General features: G+C 44.2%; 1 protein-coding gene and 1 non-coding gene across 9 annotated transcripts in view; both read left to right on the top strand.

Moving 5' to 3' along the window:
* Positions 1–21,352, top strand: part of MCF2L2 (MCF.2 cell line derived transforming sequence-like 2) — a 250,817-nt gene that overhangs the window by 194,319 nt on the left and 35,146 nt on the right. For 7 of the 8 annotated variants that reach the window (XM_074404603.1, XM_074404600.1, XM_039478831.2 and 4 more), the window contains 7 exons: positions 5,978–6,044; positions 7,765–7,880; positions 9,760–9,829; positions 11,799–11,891; positions 12,557–12,649; positions 15,870–15,938; positions 19,690–19,815. In XM_074404603.1, the coding sequence (XP_074260704.1) occupies positions 5,978–6,044; positions 7,765–7,880; positions 9,760–9,829; positions 11,799–11,891; positions 12,557–12,649; positions 15,870–15,938; positions 19,690–19,815 (634 nt within the window). The remainder of the gene's footprint in view (positions 1–5,977; positions 6,045–7,764; positions 7,881–9,759; positions 9,830–11,798; positions 11,892–12,556; positions 12,650–15,869; positions 15,939–19,689; positions 19,816–21,352) is intronic. The other variant, XM_074404602.1, reaches the window with a different exon arrangement.
* LOC120367694 (U4 spliceosomal RNA) lies at positions 9,196–9,336 on the top strand. Its single transcript, XR_005582012.1, has one exon. It is a non-coding gene; the product is annotated as a U4 spliceosomal RNA (small nuclear RNA).

The raw sequence follows: 21,352 nt of genomic DNA, 5'->3' as shown, positions 1-21,352 counted from the left end.
TGGAGAGTCAGCAGCCACCCAGGAAACATGTTGAGGGATGAAAGAAGAAGCCTGAGTGACAGATAGAATAAAAGGGATGTTGGGGGCGGGGGGACTCTGAAACAACTATGTTTTAGGGACCCTAGAAAAATGTCAGTTCCACTGATAAACGTGCTACGTCTGTCTAATTATTTCTATTTCAATTTGTGATTGAGGTGTCTGGGAGGCATCCAGGTGAAAATGATGTAGCCATTGGCAATGTGGGCACGAGAGCGACCAAAGGTCTAGGAGGAAGAAAAAGATGTGGGACAGTCAGCAGCCTGAGGCAGGAGCGACGGGAGCCTGGAAACCTGAGCTCAGGTTCTTAGAAAGCAAAAGTCTGTAATACTTCCTGACATGCATAATGTGAGAGGATAGCAGGAGTAAATGAATGGATGGCAAATTGTGTTGACAATAATGAGCAAAAGCAGACCTCTGGTGGACTGAATTCCCAGAGGATACTCTTCTGTTGGAGAGCTGAGAAATGAGGGGTGACGCAGCAGTAGTTCAAAGTGGGAGCAGAGGAGGGCACACGAACAAAGAAACATATCAGGAAATCCTAGCATGTGTCTACTTTAATGATCTCTCTTGCTAAACAGGATTGCTTTTTTTTTTTTTTTTGAGATGGAATCTCGCTCTGTCACTCAGGCAGGAGTACAGTGGTGTGATCTCGGCTCACTACAACTTCTGCCTCCCAGGTTCAAGTGATTCTTCTGCCTCAGCCTTCCAAATAGCTGGGACTACAGGCACCTGCCACCATACCTGGCTAATTTTTTGTATTTCTAGTAGGGACGGGGTGTCACCATGTTGGCCAGGATGGTCTCGATCTCCTGACCTCATGGTCTGCTCGCCTCAGCCTCCCAGAATGCTGGGATTGCAGGGGTAGGCTACCACGCCCAGCCAATTGCATTTTTTTAAAGCATATTCTTTTCGTTCTTGCTCTTCGGTTATGGTGTCATTTGAAACAAGCATAGGGTGTCTTGTAGAATGGAAACAGATATCCAGAGCTCTGTTCTCGTGCTACGAAATGTGGCTTCAGAGAAGAAACATTCCTTTCAAACTCATTATGCCTCCATTTCCCCTGTATTGTGCTAAGGGGGGCGTCTGTGTTGAAACGTCAAACCAAGTGCCCAGATGTAGACTAGCACAGAGAACATTAGCGCAGGCTGCTCTTGCACCAGAAGCTCCCTCTGGTATCCTAAGTACAGTCCTCTGTCTCTGAGTACATTGTCATCAGGACAGAAATTGCTGTCAGTGCTGAAAGGTTTTTTAACTACTTGAATACTCCCAGTGTTTTCTGTTGTTCATCTGCATTATATACACTTGATTTTGGATGGTAAATCCTTGAGAGTCTTTTCTGTGAATAATGTTACATGCTTTGGAAAAGGAGTGTCCAATCTTTTGGCTTCCCTGTGCCACACTGGAAAAAGAAGAATTTCTTGGGCCACACATAAAATACATTAACACTAATGATAGCTGATGAGCTATAAATAAATAAATAAGTCTCATAATTTTGTTGTTGTTGTTGTTGTTGTTGTCGTTGTTGTTGTTTGTTTTTTGAGACGGAGTCTCACTGTGTAGCCCAGGCTGGAGTGGCTCAATCTCGGCTCACTACAACCTCTGCCTCCCAGGTCCTGGTTCAAGCAATTCTTCTACCTCAGCCTCCCAAGTAGCTGCGATTATGGGGACGAGCCACCACACCCAGCTAATTTTTGTATTTTTTAGTAGAGATGGGGTTTTACCACGTTGGCCAGTCTGGTGTTGAACTCCTGACCTTGTGATCCACCTACCTTGGCCTCCCAAAGTGTTAGGATTACAGGCGTGAGCCACCACGCCCAGCCTCTCATAAAGTTTTCAGAGGTTGGACAAGCTTGCTTTGGAATAATAAAGCAGGGAATCATGAGTAAGAGTCATACATTTTCTCATTTCATAAAGGCATTTGAAAGGAAAACTATGGCCTAACAGTGGTGTGAGGGCTATTTTTCTGTTATTTATTAATTTGAACGTATATTAATTTGCCTACATTCTTCAGTGGAATTCTTATCATTGGCGTTTTATCTGTTACACTCCAACAGGTAAAATGAAGCAGTTGGATGAGGTTTCTAGACTATTTTCCAGACTGTAATCCAGCACATGACCAAGAGATTTCGTTCTCTTCAGAGCTGTGAATATTTTCCTGAATTAGACCCTAAAAGCTCCTAAGAGTCTCTTAAGCTCATAGATCATTGTGATAATGAGCTTGACTTCTACCCCGCTCCTGGTTATTTCTGCCTTCTGACTTTCTTTAATCGATGACACATCCTGAAGCCAACTTGCCAGGTTGCTGAAGCCCAGTGATTCATGAGGGCGTGAGAGGCTGACTGTGTGCAGGCTTTCCACGCGTGCTTACCTGCCGCTGTGGTCCCACTTGATGCCATCGCTCATAGAAACATATTGGTATTGAGGCCTGTATCGCCTCTGCCATAGAAACCGTCCTTTGAGGATGATTTATAAGAGGCATAGGAACCTCCTTCTCAGTGACTTAGTGAAGTATGATCTTACAGCAACATTTTGGGAGTTTTAGACTTCTGGAAATTGCATCCTCTATGGTACGTCTCGCTTATCAGTCTTGTCTTATAACAAGCATTTATAAACAGACACAAAAATGACCATTATAAGAAAGAATAACAGGCTGTACAATATGTGAACTGTATTATTTCCTTATATCTATCAAATGGGGTTTACTTATCATTACCTGTAGTAACATTCATTTTAAAATATTATGTAAACCATATTTTTTCCATTATAAATGCAGTAAATGTTTCACTTAAAAAAATATTGTAGGGCCGGGGGCGGTGGCTCAAGCCTGTAATCCCAGCACTTTGGGAGGCCGAGACGGGTGGATCACGAGGTCAAGAGATCGAGACCATCCTGGTCAACATGGTGAAACCCCGTCTCTACTAAAAATACCAAAAATTAGCTGGGCATGGTGGCGCGTGCCTGTAATCCCAGCTACTCAGGAGGACGAGGCAGGAGAATTGCCTGAACCCAGGAGGCGGAGGTTGCGGTGAGCCGAGATATATTTATATATATATATATATATATATAGTAGAAGGGTATAGAGTAAGATGTAGAAATTCTCCTTCCCCATATTTTAGCTTTCAGTACAACTCTCTGAAAGCAGTCACTTTTCACAATGTGTTGTTTCTTTGCACAAATTCTCTGAGCATATAGAATTTTACATATATTTATACATACACACTCATTTTTACACAAATAGTCATATTATGCTTACTTGCCTATATCTTGCTTGGTTTTTCACTCTTGTGGCTCTGACTTCTGACAGGCTGGAGTGCAGTGGCACAATTTCAGCTCACTGCAACCTCCGCCTCCCAGGTTCAAGTGATTCTCCTGCTTCAGCCTCCCAAGTAGCTGGGACTACAGCACTTGCCACCATACCTGGCTAATTTTTGTATTTTTAGTAGAGACAGAGTTTCACTATTGGCCAGGCTGTTCTCAAACTCCTGACCTTGTGCTCCACCCGCCTCAGCCTCCCAGAGTGCTGGGGTTGTAGGCATGAGCCACTGCACCTGGCCTAATTTTTGTATTTTTAGTAGAGACAGGATTTCACCATGTTGGCCAGGCTGGTCTCAAATTCCTGGCCTCAAGTGATCCACCCACCTCGGCCTCCCAAAGTGCTGGGATTACAGGTGTGAGCCACCGTGCCTGGCCTATGTACCGTAATTTTTTGATGAGCATTTAAGTTTATATGTGGTTTACACAACCAGTTTATATGTGGTTGTTGTTGAAGTTATATTGTCCTAAACAATGAACATTCCTAGAAGTGAAATTACTGAACCCAGGAGCACGTGTTTTACATTTCAATGAGATGTTTCCAAATTACCTTCCAAAGAGCTTGCACAAATTTACACTTTTACCAATATTGTCTGAGGGGTTTTCTACATCCTCATTTACCAGTCTTTCTTTGGTAATTTTTAATATTCTAATAGATGAAAATTGTGGCTCTTTTAAGATATGCCTTTGTCGAATGTATGTACTGATTGTGTGTTTTTTCCACAAGTCTGATAGCCATTTGAGTATTTGTGTGAATCTCCTATTTTGTGTCCTTTCCCCATTTTTTTTTCTATTGAATCATTTGTCTCTTGCCAAATCCATTTTTATGAGAGAAAAACAAATCATTTTCTAGGAGAGACTGCCATTAATAGATAATCCATCAATAGTTAACAGGAATAAATATATATACCCTACACAAGGACACATGTAAACATTCACCTACTTGGACCCCTAAACAAAATAATAAATATGGCCACATAGCCTAGAGAAAAGGAAGGTCTCTCTGGGATAGATGTGGGGACTGGCCTCACTCTTTCTACTGGTTTTCTATTGCTCCATAAAAACTGGCCACTAACTTAGGAGACTGACAGTTTCCCTGGGACAGGAGTCCCACAAGGCTAAGGCCGAGGTGTTGGCTGGCTGTGTTTTCACGTGGAGCTGTGGATCCTCTTCTGAGTTCACATGGTTATGGCAGGACTTGGTTCCTTGCAACTGTAGGACTGACTTCCCTGCTTCCTTGCTGGCTGTCAGCGGGGGCCACTCGCAGTTCGTACGGGCTGCTCACTTTCCATGCCATCTGGCCCCCTCCACCTCAGAAGTCAGCAAAGGGGAATCTCCTTTGTGTTGAATCCTTTTTATGCTTCCAATCTCTGTCCTCTTTACCCAGACCTGAGTTCATGTGATCAGGACGGTCCCAACTGTATTGCCTATCTTAATGTCAACTAAACAGGAAAATCCTGTGTTTGACTGGAAGAGGTGTATGTCCAGTGGGGCCAGAAGTCTTGGAGACCATCTTAAATTCTGCCCACCACATTTTCCATCTGACTTCCTTGATGGAAGCAGACAGAACTCGTATCTTTTGCCTTAGGAGATCACAGTGAAACATCCAATGCTGGAGGAAGGAGCTAGCATCCCTCTAATCCTTTGTACAACAAAATACATCCATATGGGTCAAAGACCTGGATGTGACAAGCTGGCGCAGTGGCTCACACCTGTAATCCCAGCAGTCAGCAGTTTGGGAGGCGAAGGCAGGAGGATTGCTTGAAGGTAGCAGTTTGAGACCAGCCTAGGCAACATAACAAGAACTCATTTCTACCAAAAAAAAAAAAAAAAAAGGCGTTAGCTGAGTGTGGTGATGCACATCTCTAGTCCTAGCTACTTGAGAGGCTGAGGTGGGAGGGTTGCTGGAGCCCAGAAGTTCAAAGCTACAGTGAGCCATAATCATGCCACTGCACTCATTCCTGGGCAACAGGGCAAGACCCTGTCTCTTAAAAAGAAAATAACCAGCCAGGCATGGTGGCAGGCACCTGTAATCCCAGCTACTCGGGAGACTGAGGCAGGAGAATCACTTGAACCCAGGAGGCGGAGGTTGCAGTGAGCCGAGACTGCACCATTGCACTCCAGCCTGGGCAACCAAGTGAGACTCCGTCTTAAAAAAAAAAAAAAGAAAGAAAGAAAAAGAAAAAAAATATTCTTGTGAACCAAAAGCTGGAGAGAAAATCTAGAAAACCATTTCTACAACTTATACAATGTAGGGAGTAGGGGCGGGGTCAGGGAGACCTTCCTTGACTAAGAATCTAAACCTGGTATTTCTGACTCCAACATCCCCCCTCTTGACCCCCACACCATAGGGACCACCCAGAGGATAGGCTGTTCACCAGCTGCACGAAAGGAGTTTGAGTTCTCTAACCTTGCTGTTTCTTCTTGGTACCAGTGTGATCACAGTATGTGTTTGTGAGATGCTCACCTTGGGTGTTCAATAGAACAGAAGGAACTGACCAGAAACTAAGTAGGTGAGCCACTAAGGGGAACTGTGTTGACGAGCACTGTTCTAACAGAATGCTAAAAGAACTCTCTCCCCTCCCTCTGTCTCTCTCTCTCACCCTCCTACCTGCTGCTTATTCAGGCGCATTATATGTGACTTGCTGGAGACGGAAGAGATTTATATAAAAGAGATTAAAAGCATAATTGATGTAAGTAGATTTGGGGAGTGGGTATCACACATGTATTCAAACTGCAGACGTGTTGTACAAAGAGACTCAAAATGGTTGCCATAAGGCTCCAGAATTCCCACCAAGGTTTCAGGTTTTATAATACGACAAATGTCTCCGGTAGGAATAACAGCCTTCCTGTGGTTTCTTGATCCACGCAGCCAAATGGTTTCCAGAGAATTATGTCATTTCACCCTGATTAAAGCAGTTCCCAAACAGGTTTACCATATTCTTGCCAACAAAGGATATTATAAATAGTTTTTGATACTTTAATAAGGGAAGATTATTTCTTGGTTTGTTTTTGTTTTTGTTTTGAGACAGAGTTTCGCTCTTGTTGCCCAGGCTGGAGTGCAATGGCACAATCTCGGCTCACCACAACCTCCACTTCCCAGATTCAAGCAATTCTCCTGTCTCAGCCTCCCAAGTAGCTGGGATTACAGGCATGCACCACCAGGTAGCTAATTTTGTATTTTTTTTTTTTTAGCAGAGACTGGGTTTCTCCATGTTGGTCAGGGTGGTCTTGAACTCCCAACCTCAGGTGATCTACCCACCTCAGCCTCCCAAAGTTCTGGGATCACAGGCATGAGCCACCCATGCCTGGCCTAGTTCTTGTCCCTTTTTTCCTAAGAGTAAAACTGCTTATTTTCCCTCATTTCTAAGGGAATAATCTTAAGGAAAAAATTGTATGTACACAAATATTTATAATCACATTTTTAACCATAAGATGTTAGAAGCAACCCAAATGTCCAATAAAAAGGGAATGTTTAATAAATTATGATATGCATGCTGAATAAACATTATTCAGCTATTAAAAAATAATTATTTTGGATATGAAATTTTTACATATCCAAAATCATTATTTTTTAATAGCTGAATAATATTGAAAATTTATTTCAACATTGACAATTTTAAACTTAGATATAAGTTTAAATTAAAAACAACATATATATTTACAAGCTGAGTCTAAAATGTATGTGGAAAAACAATACAATATTATATATGTACTATGATTATAACCATATAAAATGAGCGTTTTTAAATTCATGAAGTTAATATAATAAAACATAATAGTGACCAGGCGCAGTGGCTCACACCTGTAATCCCAGCATCATGGAAGCCTGAAGTGGGCAGATCGCTTGAGGTCAGGAGTTCGAGACCAGCCTGGCCAACACGCTGAAACCCTGTCTCTACTAAAAGTACAAACATTAGCCAGGTGTGGTGGTGCGTGCCTATAATCCCAGCTACTTGGGAGGCTGAAACAGGAGAATCACTTGAACTCAGGAGGCGGAGGTTGCAGTGAGCTGAGATCACACCATTGGACTCCAACCTGGGCAAGAAAAGCAAAACTCCCTCTCAAAACTAATACTTATAATAATAATAGTAATTCTATCGGGTCATAAAACAATGGGTACATTTTCCCTTCTTTTACATTAAACCTGCATAACATAAACATTTTTAAATATATTTGCTCTTCCCACAAAAATAATGTTTTATTATCATTGCCATTAAGCCCTCTCCTTCTGAAAGTGGGCACATGAGAAAAATGAAATCAAAAGGAAATACTTGATACAGTAACTTTCAAGAAACAAGTGTGCCGTATTCTCCTGTGATTTCGCTGAGGTTGTGGTTTTGGAAGTAGCTGATTCAGATGGTCTCTGGCATGTTTCTGTCTGTAAAACTTACCTTGTTCCCGCCTCCGCAGGGATACATCACTCCAATGGATTTTATTTGGCTAAAGCATCTAATTCCAGACGCCCTTCAGAATAACAAGGACCTTCTCTTTGGGAATATTAGAGAACTTTACGAATTTCACAGCAGGTATACAGTAATTCACATTATCAGAAGGAATGGAGAGTAAGAGAAGGGTGGAAATGAGACTGATAGAATTGGGGGAAGAAACGCTTAGATGTTTTCAGGTGTAAGCAAGCAGTTTGGAGTCAGTGGATTGGATTGAGGTGGGTTGGCGTGAAAGGAGGGGAGAAGCCCCACAGGCTCCCGGGGAGGAAGGGAAGAGACATCAAAGGAACGTGCACCGGCATCAGACACCCGTGTTGGATGCAGCTGAGTGTTCCTTTGCTTATTTATTCATACATCAGCATTTTTTGAGCACCAGCTCTGTGCCAGGCACTGTGCTCAGCATTGGGAACGGAAACACACATCTACATACCGTTATCATAAGGGGATGCTGGGAACTAGGGTGTTTGTTAGAAAATGCTGACTCTCAAACAAGTTGTACTTTGAACCTAAGGCTACTTGGATATTGAGTTCTAGAGAACTGCAGGAGGGGCTCACACCTGTAATCCCAGCACTGTGGAAGGCTGAGGTGGGCAGATCGCCTGAGGTCAGGAGTTCAAGACCTGCCTGGCCAACGTGGTGAAACACCCTTTCTACTAAAAATACAAAAATTAGCCACATGTGGTGGTGCGTGCCTGTAATTCCAGCTACGTGGGAGAATGAAACTGGAGAATCACTTGAACCTGGGAGGTTCTTGGAGGACCCTGGGAGGACTTTGGAAATCATCTTCAAACCCTTTCATTTTACACATGTGGGAATGGTAACTTGTTGACTCTCTTTATTCACTGTGATGACCCCAAGATCGCGCACCTAATTCACAGAGGGAGAAAAGCTGCTGGGTAAATTCAACCACAGGTGTTCCTAACCCCATCCCTTGTCCATTGGTCAGACACAAAACTGAAATGGAAACCCATTTCTGCTGCTTCCCTTAGAGAAGTTATATAGCCTGTTTGGGCCTCAGGTTTTATATTTATGAAACCCTATCTCGCAGGGTTTGGTGGAGGATTAAATGAGGTATTATTTGTGGAGCACTTAGCTTATGCCTGGCGTGCAGTAAGCTCTCAATGATATTAGTGATAGCAACAGCAGCAGCAGTTCCTATAAATGTTATTTTCATGTACAGGGAGCATCAGCGAGTGTATTCAGGCTGTCTGTGACTAGTGCTTAGAATTATCAGAACATCTGTTAGTGATTTCAGGGTAATCATAGTAATGCCTCAGAATACGGCTTTTTTTTCTGAGTCAATGTGTAAAAGATAAGGCAAGAGCAAGAAGGCCTGGAGAACATTTTTCTAGGCACCTCTTAAAACCTTATATGATTGTACTTAAAAAAAATTATCAGCTTTGTGCAGTGGCAATATTGTAGCCAATGAGGTTTCTCTGAGGCCCGATTATTGCTAACTGAAAACGTTTCCCAATACCCTGCCGTGACGACTTGGGATGCAGTCAGCACTGACAATTTTTGACAGTCTCTACGGATACTGAAAAAAAAAAATTAATTATTGCCGGGTGTGCTAGCTCACACTTGTACCCCAGCACTTTGGGAGGCCGAGGCAGGCCTCACAAGGCCGTTGACCTTGATCACAATGTCAGGAGTTCAAGACCAGCCTGGCCAATCTGATGAAACCCCATCTCTACTAAAAATACAAAACTTACCTGGGCTTGGTGGGATGCCTGTAGTCACAGCTATTCAGGAGGCTGAGGCAGGAGAATCACTTGAATCCAAGAGGCAGACATTGAGGCAGGAGAATCACTTGAACCCGGGAGACGGAGGTTGCAGTGAGCCAAGATCATACCACTGCACTCCAGCCTGGGCCACAGGACAAAACTCTGTGTCAAAAAAATATTAATTATCTACATGTAAAAATCAAAACATTGTTACTTGTGTACTTTTATTTTTCCAGGACTTTTCTCAAAGAGTTGGAAAAGTGTGCTGAGAACCCTGAACTTCTGGCACAGTGCTTTCTCAAGAGAGTAAGTCTGTGCTCCCAGTAAATCAGAATCAAAATAATCATGTTAAAGTCAGCCCTTGCTTTTCTGTGTAAATGGCAAGCACAATGGAAACACCAATGGTCTAAAAACATACCTGCTTCTCCCCCAGTCCAAGCTTTACTAAAGTATAATTCGCAAATAAAAATCATATGTATTCAAACTATACCACGTGATGGTTTGATATGCTTACACCCTGAACTTCTGGCACATTGGTTTCTCAAGAGAGTAAGTCTGTGCTCCCAGTAAATCAAAATAATCCTGTTGCAGTCAGCCCTTACTTTCCTGTTTAAATGGCAAGCACAAATGAAAACATTTATTACTGTGTGTGTGTGTGCATGTGTGTGTGTATATAATCTAAAAAGTTGAGCTCATTGAAGTAGAAGGGTGATTCCCAGGGGCTGGAGACTAGCAGAAATAGGGAGATGTTGGTCACCCGGTACAAACTTGCAGTTACGAGACAAATATGTTCTGGAGATGTAATGCACAGCATGGTGACTGTGATGAGTAATACTGTCCTGTATATTTGAAATTTCCCAAGACGGTAGATCTTGTATCTGCCTTTTGAATGGAAAACATGACTCGGCCTCCAAACTTTACCTGACTTTATGTTGCCGGTTAGTAGACATCCTTTCTCCAAGGAGCTTTGGACTGTTAGCCTTTAGAAGAGCAATTTAGGTCAATACTATACTGTTGTTAAGCTCTGAGTTATTATTCTAGCTCCTTAACCAGTCTGAACATTTATCAGGGGCCATCTGTCTTGTGTGTGTGTGTGTGTGTGTGTGTGTGTGTGTGTGTGTGTGTGTGATATTTTTCCTGGAGGGAATAGCAAATTACAGAGTTGCTGTAGTTCTTATGCTCAAATGACCCCTTAGAACCTACTGGTAGAGAGGAAGAGCTACAGAAATGGAAGTCATCCACTGTAGCCATGTATTTGGAAGCAGTGCTTTCTCAAGAGAGTAAGTCTGTGCTCCCAGTAAATCAGAATAGGCATCGTTGAAGCTGTGAGGGAAGAAGTAATCTGTGTTGCATGAAAGAAATCCAGAGTTGGCCTGAGCAGGAGGATAGGGACACAGACTTCCGTAAGGAGGTGGCTGCCTGGGCTTCTCCATCAGAGCAGCATGGGGTCTGTGGCCAGCACAGCCGCTGTGGGCCAGGCTCCCTGGTAGAGCAAGTGAAGCTGGCAAGCTGACGCCAGAGGTTTGGAGCGTCCTTTCTCTCCGGGATACTGCAGATGTGTGCCCACGTCTCAGTGTCTTTGATACCACGAGAATACAGGTTGAACAGCATGTCGAGTCTTCCTTGCTCCCAGCTCTGAAATAGTCACCTCACTTTTCCTGTCTCAGAGTCTTGTGCTACAGGTTGAATGCGGTGTCTGAGGCAGAGCCTGGCACTTCGAGTGTTACTCAAATGACTGAGATGTGAGTTGGTTGCCCAGTGAGCCCCATCTCCCCTCTGGGTGTTTCCATCTTTTGGTTGTTTCTTGGCTTCTTTGCAGGGTTGACTTCCCAGTGACCACAAGGAGCTTGAGGGTGGGGAGAGAGAGGAGGGGGCCGTCAACCACCAGCCTTTTTTCTGCCTGTTTTATCACTCAATGCAGATCTGTTGTGGGAGACATCGACGTCCTGGGCAAAGAGCAGGAAAAGAATGGTTTTCATTTTAGATAAAAGCCAATTCCTGTTTGTGGGTCTACGTACTTGTTTACCAGTAGGTCTTGTAGATGCTCCCACGGCACTCTGTGCCTGTCTGTGTCTCGTAGTTATGGTTGTTCATCGCCCTTCTGTCTATCTCTCCATCACACACACACCCCAACATAAGATTACTTATCATACACCCCCAGTTCCTTACGCATTAGAGTACTCTGGCTTGTTGAATGAATGAATAAACTGTACTATCCTGTCCACTTACTGAAAAATGCAACCTGATTCATTTGTTCTAATTTTTTCCCACCTAGAGAGAAGATCTTCAGATATATTTTAAATACCACAAGAATCTGCCCCGAGCCAGGGCAATCTGGCAAGAGTGTCAAGACTGCGCCTACTTTGGGGTAATGTTGAGAAGACAAAGTCTCCTACAGGTTGTTCCTGGAAAATGTTTCTGTGCATCAAATAGTTAAAAAGATCAAAAGTGGGACCAGGCAGAGGAATTTGGCATTGGGATTTCTGCTTGTTTATGGAGTCCCACAGTTTGAAATGGTGCATGAAAAGTTTTGACACTGCCTTCGATCTCTGTGGGATCGGCCTGTGAGGAGCACCCGTAGTCTGGTGAGAAAACCAGTGTCCTCTTCTAGAATGGGTTTTAAAAATGAAACTGAGTCCAAAAGGTCACACTTCGGGCTCCCTGGAGTGATATCTAGCTCCAAATGGCCCGAACAGACTCTGCCGGCCCCCAGCTTGAAGACAGGCCGCCTCCTTTTCAGAAGGACTTGAAATGCCCCACTGTCTTATAGCGAACTTGGTTACTAAAAGGAATAAATGGTTCTGCTTCCCTAAATGCCTGTAAAAATATTAGCCAAGCCGTCTCTTTCCTCTTTCTGTTATTTCACACACTGTCTCAAGGAGACAGAACAGCCCCACCGTCTCACGGAGCTGCTCAGCACAGCTGCCTCTGTTGGCCATGAAAAGCAGTTCGTCTTTTGTACCTAAATGCTGCCACCTTTGCTCTGTGTATGTTGTTTGTTTTGTTTTATGTTGTTTCTTTTGGCTTTTAAAGGTATGCCAGCGCCAACTGGATCACAAGCTCCCTCTTTTTAAGTATCTTAGAGGACCAAGCCAGAGGCTTCTAAAATACCGGATGCTGTTGAAGGTAAATCAACGAGACAGTGCTTTTCTGTGCTGGGAAAGCAGATGCCTGCACCAGGCTGCTCTTCTATTAGATGTGTAGAGCTGTGCCTTGGTCTTCTAAGGCTGAAGATATGTCCATCCTGCAGGCTTTTTCTCTCCTCCAGCTCTAAATCAACTCCTCTTTGTGGAGTAAGACCAGAGAATCACAGAGTCGATGGGAGCTGAGGGCCTCACAAGTCCCATGTCTAGCCCAGGGCATGAGTCACTAAGGAGTTTGGGTCGGAGAGGAGAGCTCTTTGGGAGCAAGAGTGTGATTTTCCCCACAGTTACTGTTTTATGGGCATTTTCATTTATGGAAGGGAGAAGACAAAACTGGAGTCTTCTCTCCTTTTGCAGCACTGACCTCCATTCTAGATTTAAGGTCTTACCCTCATAGCAGCCTAATAGAGTGGACTTGGATATATCTGAACCCTGAATGCCTAAGTGGTTCTCTCTCTCTCTCTCTCTCTCTCTCATCCTTACCCCTCCTTAGTGGTAAGTCATTGACACTAGCACATCTGCAGGCACACATTCTCAGACACCCCAAACAGGATATAAGGGCCTATTATGGCTGGTTTCCTATGTGTGAGCTTGAGGGAAAGGTTTAGGTCATCACTATAATTTGTCTGTTGAATTAACCTCTATGAGGCATTCATGGCCTCTTGCCCAGTGGCCACTGTCTCTTAATTAAAAACAAAGAAAAAAAAACAAGCCCCTACTGTTTGTTCACTGGTTAATTTCCCACGTGCGTGTCTTATTTGATCCCCGCAATCAGACATACCAGCAAAGCTCTGGCCTGCGAAGAAACTGGGACTCAGGAAGGATAAGCTCATTGCCCAACAGTCTGACTCAGAAAAAGTGACTCCTTTCAGGCCCGGCATGATGACACACGCCTGCAGCCCCAGCTACTCAGGAGGCAGAGACAGGCGCCTCCCTTGAGTCCAGGAGTTCAAGGCCAGCCTGGGCAACATAGCAAGGCCTCATCTGTAAAAATAATTAAAAATAATTTTATTTTTCAAACTTTCAAGCTTTCTGTGAGCAGTTTTAGCCTCGGTAAACTCTGCCATTTGCCAGTGATGAGATCTTGACCTCTTGGGCCTTAGTTTTCCTCTGTGTAAACTGAGGGAACTAGAACCGCCTCCGTAGGAGGGTTGTGGAGCAGATGATGGGCACGTGCGGAGGGCCTGGCTCAGTGCCCCAGGAAGCTCTGCGTGCTGCGTAGCCGTCATCTCCGACGTTGAGACTGTCACACCACCCCACCGTAGAGCTGAGGATGCTCATCTGCCTCCTCCAGCGAGCGGCACCTCTGAGCACGTTTGACACAGCGCTCACTCCGGGCCTCATCCTCCTCTGCCCGGCCCCTCGTCACTGTCATTCCCATTCTAGAAGTCCGACGTCTGGGCCCAGTGAGGAGTGAGCAGGACGTAAGTGACAGTCTTCCCTCTCTCAGTCCGGACTCCGGCTTCCCCACAGAGGTGACCTTTACACACCAGCCAGGTTTGGTAGCAGACACAGAGGACTGTGGGGCGTAGTGACTGGAAACACAGACCTGAGAGTTTAGCAGCCCTGGTCTGGCTCCAGGCTTTGACTCTTCCAGGCTGCGTGAACTCAGACGAGTTACTTAACCTCTCTCAGCCTCAGATTTCTCACCTGTAGAATCGCGGTGGCTCACGCCTGTAATCCCAGCACTTTGGGAGGCCGAGGCGGGTGGATCACGAGGTCAGGAGATCGAGGCCATCCTGGTCAATATGGTGAAACCCCGTCTCTACTAAAAATACAAAACATTAGCTAGGCATGGTGGCGCGTGCCTGTAATCCCAGCTACTCGGGAGGCTGAGGCAGGAGAATTGCCTGAACCCAGGAGGCGGAGGTTGCGGTGAGCCGAGATCGCGCCATTGCACTCCAGCCTGGGCAACAAGAGCAAAACTCCGTCTCAAAAAAAAAAAAAAAAAAGAAAAAGAAAAAGAAAATAATAGTACTTTCCTGGTATGACTGTTAGCATTAAATGAGATAATACAGGTTAAAAGCACTTAGAAGGTTTTGTTAGCTGCCTTTCACTGAAGAAACAAGAGATAGAATTACTACAAAACATTCCTTGGGGGAATCTGTGGAGAGCTGTGGGGGCTACCCAGGGCAGACCAGAGCAGCGTCCCCACAGCTAAGCTTCGTGGTGCCTGTGAAACCAGCTCAAGCCATCACATGGCCGCGAAGAAAGGAAGGACCCTGTATTCCTCTGTCGGACTGTCTCTATCTGCGGGGCAGAGCTGCTTTTGTGTCTCCCACACAGGAGCTGTCTTGAAAGAGCATGAATGTTGGACTGATTGCCTCGTGCTTCAGAAAGGATCATGGGATCTTGGTGTGGGGAAGCCTTTCTAAATAAGAGAGGGGGTGATGGGTGATAGCTTATACCATTAAAGACAAAGACTCATGAAGCAGTGGGGAAAATGTGAACAAAATATATAACAGACAGTCAGTATGCTTAATGAATCATGAGCTCCTGGAAATTATAATAAAAAGATGCGCAAAGGACATACCAGTGTGCAAAAGAATGAATACTAATAGCAAACTTTAAAAATAAAAAAACTTCTACACCTCTGGTTATCTGAGGAATTCAGGTAATAGTGAGGTGGATTTCTCTCTTCAGTCGGTAAAGATGTTTGATTAAATGATGTTACCCCTTGTAGGCTAGGGGCTGGTGAAATGGTCTTTCCTATAGAGCTGGCAGGGACACACACAGTCCTTCTCTAAAGAACCTGGAAGTATACCCCAAATTCTTAACATTTACAATTCCACTCTAGGAATTTGGCTTTAGGAAAAATGCACAAAAGTTATTATCATTATCATAGTAAAAAATTTGTTGAACCTAAGTGTTTAATGATAAGGGAGACTGTAATTCAACTGTGGTTATCTGTCAGATACAGCACTGTACCGCAATCAAAGCTCGTGTTTTAGAAAAAATATAATATCATGGGAAAATACTCATGATATATTGTTGAATGAGAAAAAGCAGTCTAAAAAATACTGTGTACAATATGATTCTAAGTTTGTAGAAAGAGCTCTGTGCCAAGTACATGTTTATTCTTTCCCTCTTACAGACTTACACGCGTTCTCAGTCAGCTTAGCGCTGGTTGCAGGGAGTTTGCGCAGTGGATCTTGTTGGCAATCTGCATTTTGATTTTCAACAAGGCTTTTGGGTTCATGCAGGGTCTGCTGGATTTCAAGTCTCCTGAAGATACAGAGATAGACCCAAGTGAACTAGGAAGCTCGTCTAAGGTACTGGATATTAAATATTATGTTTTACATAACTAGCTGTTAATGGTGTTTGTCTATGGGTCAGAGGATTTACAGCAATTTTACTTTATGATCTTTATTATCTATATTTTCAAAAATAGTGTGTATTAGGCCGGGCGCGGTGGCTCAAGCCTGTAATCCCAGCACTTTGGAAGGCCGAGGCGGGTGGATCACAAGGTCAGGAGATAGACACCATCCTGGTCAACATGGTGAAACCCCGTCCCTACTAAAAATACAAAAAATTAGCTGGGCATGGTGGCGCCTGCCTGTAATCCCAGCTACTCAGGAGGCTGAGGCAGGAGAATTGCCTGAACCCAGGAGGCGGAGGTTGCGGTGAGCCGAGATCGCGCCATTGCACTCCAGCCTGGGTAACAAGAGCGAAACTCTGTCTCAAAAAATAAATAAATAAATAAATAAATAAATAAAAATACAAAAACATTAGCTAGGCATGGTGGTGCGTGCCTGTAGTCCCAGCTACTCAGGAGGCTGAGGCAGGAGAATCGCCTGAACCCAGGAGGCGGAGGGTGCGGTGAGCCGAGATCGCGCCATTGCACTCCAGCCTGGGTAACCAGCAAAACTCCGTCAAAAAAAAAAAAAAAAAAGTAGTGTGTGTCCTATAACGTATAGTCAAGAAAAAAAGAAAAAAAAAAATAAATAAATAAAAGTTAAAGGCAATTTTAAAGTAGGGATTTGCAGCCCAAAGGGAAGTGGTAATATATTTTCTTCCCTCCACATAATTTTTTTTTTTAACTTTTTGAGACAGAGTCTCACTCTGTCACCCAGGCTAGAGTGCAGTGGTGCGATCTCGGCTCACTGCAACCTCCACCTCCTGGGTTCAAGCAATTCTCCCTGCCTTAGCCTCCAGAGTAGCTGGGATTACAGGTGCCCACTACCATACTCAGCTAATTTTTATATTTTTAGTAGAGACGGGGTTTCACCATGTTGGTCAGGCTGGTCTCAAACTCCTGACCTCAGGTGATCTGCCCGCCTCAGCCTCTCAAAGTGCTAGGATTACAGGTGTAAGCCATCTCGCCCAGCCAAAAGAATTTTAATGGAAACAAAATTAAGTGATAAAATGCATACATAAAAGCCTGGAAGTAAACAAATATGATAAAGTATCTGCTGTGGCTTTCCTGAATGGTAGGATTGCGTATGATTTATGTTTCCTTCTTTGTACCTCTTAGTATATCTGATTTGTATACGTTATGCCTTGTTCTCCTGTGTGTTTGTGTGTGTGTGTGTGTGTGTGTGTGTACTCTAAGAGTCCGCCAAAGATCCCTTAGAAGAAGTGGTGACTGTGACCACACCAGGTTAGGAAGAAATCTGTGGCTTGGCAGTGGGGTTTCTTTTCCATTTCCTATAGAATATTCTGGTTTTAACAAGAAACACTTGAGACATCTCTCATGGGGCAGTCATTTGCATGCCCTTTCCGCTCAGAATGGATGACAAGGACCCCTTGAAAACAGAAGCAGCTCAGGACACAGGTAATATTTTTAGAGCCTGGAGCAAGAGACGCTAGCCCTGGTCAAAAGAGTTTAAAAATGTTTTTAAGGATTTTTCTGAACCCTACATCAGCCACCTTGTGTTTGGTGAAGGAGGGTTAGTGGAAGGAGGAGGGATAGGAGCAGGTGAGTATCTGAAAGGAAACTGAGCATTCAGTGTTAGGTAAGGAGGAAGATGCCTGATACATGAACTTTTAATCCCGTATTGATGCTGTTAAAATAAATCCAGGTGAGAGTCTGTTGTCTTTTACCAGGAAGCGAAGCTTCTTTATTATGAATGAGAAGCTACAAATCCCTGGCACGTTGTCCAGAGGTGGCAGCGTGATCTCTTCCATTCATCAGCCCTGTCACCCCTGTCTCTCATCCAAAGATGCCAATGCCCAGTGCTTCCGCATAGATAAAGAAAACCGTCAACCCTTTGACTACGTTGTGCTGTGGAGGACAAAAAGAGTCAGGGCTGGATGGGGAGCAGCAAAGGGCTGGCTGTTCTTCGTTGTAGAAATTAAATTGAGATGTTAAAAAAAAATACACAGAATAAACCAAAACCATTTTGTGTGCATTTACCAGATAACAGATAAATACAGCATGTAGGTAGCAGGGTGATAAAATACCACCAGCCCATGCTAAGGCCTTTTGACCTGAAAGAGTCATCCCAATCGCATCCTAAATGTCACTGTGGTTAGAACTGGAACATTGGTCTCTTTAATTAGTTACTGCTTTTCCACTGAGTGCTGTGTTTTTATGTTCGGGAGGTGCAGAGAACCGGCACATCTCTTAGGTATCTTCAATGGCGGTGCAGCGTGGGGAGGGCCGGGGACAAGCAGAGGAAGGAAGGGCAGAGTTGGCAGAGATTTCAGCATGCAAATGTTATGTTATGGGCTTACGAGGACATCATTAGTAAATCACATAGCAGCCTCTGTGGAGTTCTTGGTGTCTGGAGGAGTTTACAGATGTCCTCCTCTGGGATGGTGTTAAGTATAATTTTACCAGTAGGAATCAGGCTTTCACATTAAATAGAGGAATATGATGCTCAGATTGTATTTTTTTTTCTTTTATTGTGAGACAACTTTCACTTTGTTGCCCAGGCTGGTGTGCAGTGGTGCAATCTCAGCTCACTGCAACCTCTGTCTCCTGGGTTCAAGCAATTCTCCTGCCTCAGCCTCTTGAGCAGCTGGGATTACAGGAGCGTGCCACCACACCTGGCTAATTTTTGTGAGTTGTTTTGTTTTGTTTTTTGAGTTGGGATTTCACTCTTGTTACCTAGGCTGGAGTGCAATGGTGTCATCTCGGCTCACTGGAGCCTCCGCCTGCTGGGTTCAAGCAATTCTCCTGCCTCAGCCTCCCAAGTAGCTGGGATTACAGGTGTATGCCGCTATGCCCAGCTAATTTTTGTATTTACTTTAGTAGAGACGGGGTTTCACTACGTTGGTCAGGCTGGTCTTGAACACCTGACCTCAGATGATCCACCTACCTTGGCCTCCCAAAGTGCTGGGCATATAGACGTGGGCCACTGCACCTGGCCAGATCGTATTTTTTTCAATAAGCCCCAGGCAATAGGGATATAAAAGAGTGAGAAGCCAATTTAAAAGGAGCTAGGATTTTCCATGCTTTAAAAAGGCTGAGTTCTGGCTGGGTGTGGTGGCTCACACCTGTAATCCCAGCACTTTGGGAGGCCTAGGTGGACAGATCACCTGAGGTTTGGATTTCGAGACCAGCCTGGCCAACATGGTGAAACCCTCTCTCTACTAAAAATACAAAAGGTAGCCGGGCATGGTGGCGCACACCTGTAATCCCAGCTACTCAGGAGGCTGAGACAGGAGAATTGCTTGAACCCATGAGGAAGAGGTTGCAGGCTGCTGAGATCACACCACTGTACTCCAGCCTGGGTGACAAAGTGAAACTCTGTCTCAAAAAAAAAGCTGAGTTCTATATATTTCTTATATGGCAGGAATATAATGTCCATGATTTATGAACTTCGTTCTTCACTGATACAATGCACAGAAGTAGACAATTTTGCTTGTCTCTCTATCAGAACCTAAACCGGCAAGCATCTTTAGCCACCATGCTTTGGGAGCAGGGAGACAGGCCAATATCCACCTTCTCGGTGGGTGTTGGCTGGATCCCCAGCTCCTCGTCTCTCTCCTGTTTTCCTTTGTCACTTTGTCGATAGCAGACGTTTGATTTGTAGATGGCACACTTTTGATTTCCAACAAGGCATTTGTTTTCCACAGGATGGACCAAAGAAAACCAAGGATTCAGCATTCTCAACTGGACTACAGCAAGCTGTGGCAGTGATAGAGGATTTGATCCAGTCCTGTGAGTTGGCTGTGGACCTAGCAGCAGTGACTGAATATCCGGTATGTTCCATAGCAAGCGTTAGAGCATCTCAGTCAAAAGGCAGGTGCAATACTCCACAGGGAGGAAACGCCCTGGCAAAGTCAGTGAGAATGTCTCCGGGAAAGGAACCAGACTCTGAGGAAGGCCACCTAAATCGCTCAGGAAACCCGGGCTACGAGATTCCAAGCAGCACCTTGGCATCTTTAGGAATCTTGGGTTTATTCCTCAGAGTTCTGAATGTGGGACTGACCCACTGTCTGGGCAAACCAGAAGGTCAAGGACCAGAACATATAGGGGCAGGGGGAAAGCCCTGAAGGAGTGATTCCTTTTCTAATTCGTGATGCTATTAAAATAGTAAAAGATTTCTCTTCTTGCTTCAGAGTTTCTCTGAGAAAAGTACTTTGGAAACAGGTCCTATATTCTTGCCCTAGTTTTATATCACAGATCCCAGAAGAGGCCCCAAAAGTATACAGTATACATGCTTTAATCCAAATAGTCTAAAGAAAAACAAGAGATGCATTTAGAGGCTGACGCTGGGGAGTTGAGCTCCAGCATCTGTGTCAATCCAGAGCAGGCTGGTCCCAGGCATTCCAGGCAAAACATCCCATATAACTGTGTGGTCTCTGTGGGACTGGAGCAGAGGTAATACTCAACCATTTTTGTTTTTTTGCTTTGAAGTACTCTAGATTTTGATTCAGATGTATTTGTTTTCTTTCACTGTCGTAATAAATTAGCATAAACTTGGTGGCTTACCGCAACACAAGTTTTTTATTATTATTATTATCTTGCAGTTCCAGGGTTAGAAGTTCAACACAGGCTCATGGGCTAAAATCAAGGTGTTTCCTTTCCTTTCTGGAGACTACAGATGCATCTGTCTCCTTGAGTTTTCCAGCTTAAAAAGGCCACCCACACTCCATGGCTCACGCGTCTTCCTCCAGCTTCAAAGCCAGTAATGGCAGGTTGGATTCTTCTTACACCACATCACTGTGACCCCCTTCTGCTTCTTTGTCACTTGTGATTACATTGCACTTTTTTCTTCCTTTTTTTTTTCTTACCTGGTTTTGAACATACCTTGTGCTGAGGTCTTGGTAGAGGAAACGACTTTTCTTTCCTTGTCATAAATCAAACCCTGCAAGTTATTAGGGGCTGAAAAAGGAGATATTTTTACTTCCTGCCTGGTATTTCTCAGCCCTGGATCTCAGAAACTGAGCCCCATGAGGTCTGCTGTGATCCCAGCCATGATGCTGTTACTGTCCCCTGGGACACCAGGGTGTCTCTGCTGACGACCGATACATGATTCAAGAGAGTGTTCTTAAGCTGCAGAGTAAGGTTAGAGTGTGCGTAAGAATCATTTTCTTGGTAATAGTGCTTCCTTCTTCAGCTAAGAAAGTCAAGGGAACAGTTTGTTAGATTAATTTGGGGCATCTTTCTGTTCTTTTTTTAAAAATCTGGAATCATGTCAGCCACCCCTATTAAATGTTCATTTCCCTGAATCTAATGAATGTCCTGGAAAGAATACGCAGAGCAGGACACGCTGAGTGTAGATGACGCAGGAGG

This window comes from Saimiri boliviensis, chromosome 8 (genome assembly GCF_048565385.1).
Source record: "Saimiri boliviensis isolate mSaiBol1 chromosome 8, mSaiBol1.pri, whole genome shotgun sequence".
NCBI classification, from domain to species: Eukaryota; Metazoa; Chordata; class Mammalia; order Primates; family Cebidae; genus Saimiri; species Saimiri boliviensis.
Note: the sequence above shows the minus strand (reverse complement) of the source record. Positions and strands in the feature narration are given on the sequence as shown.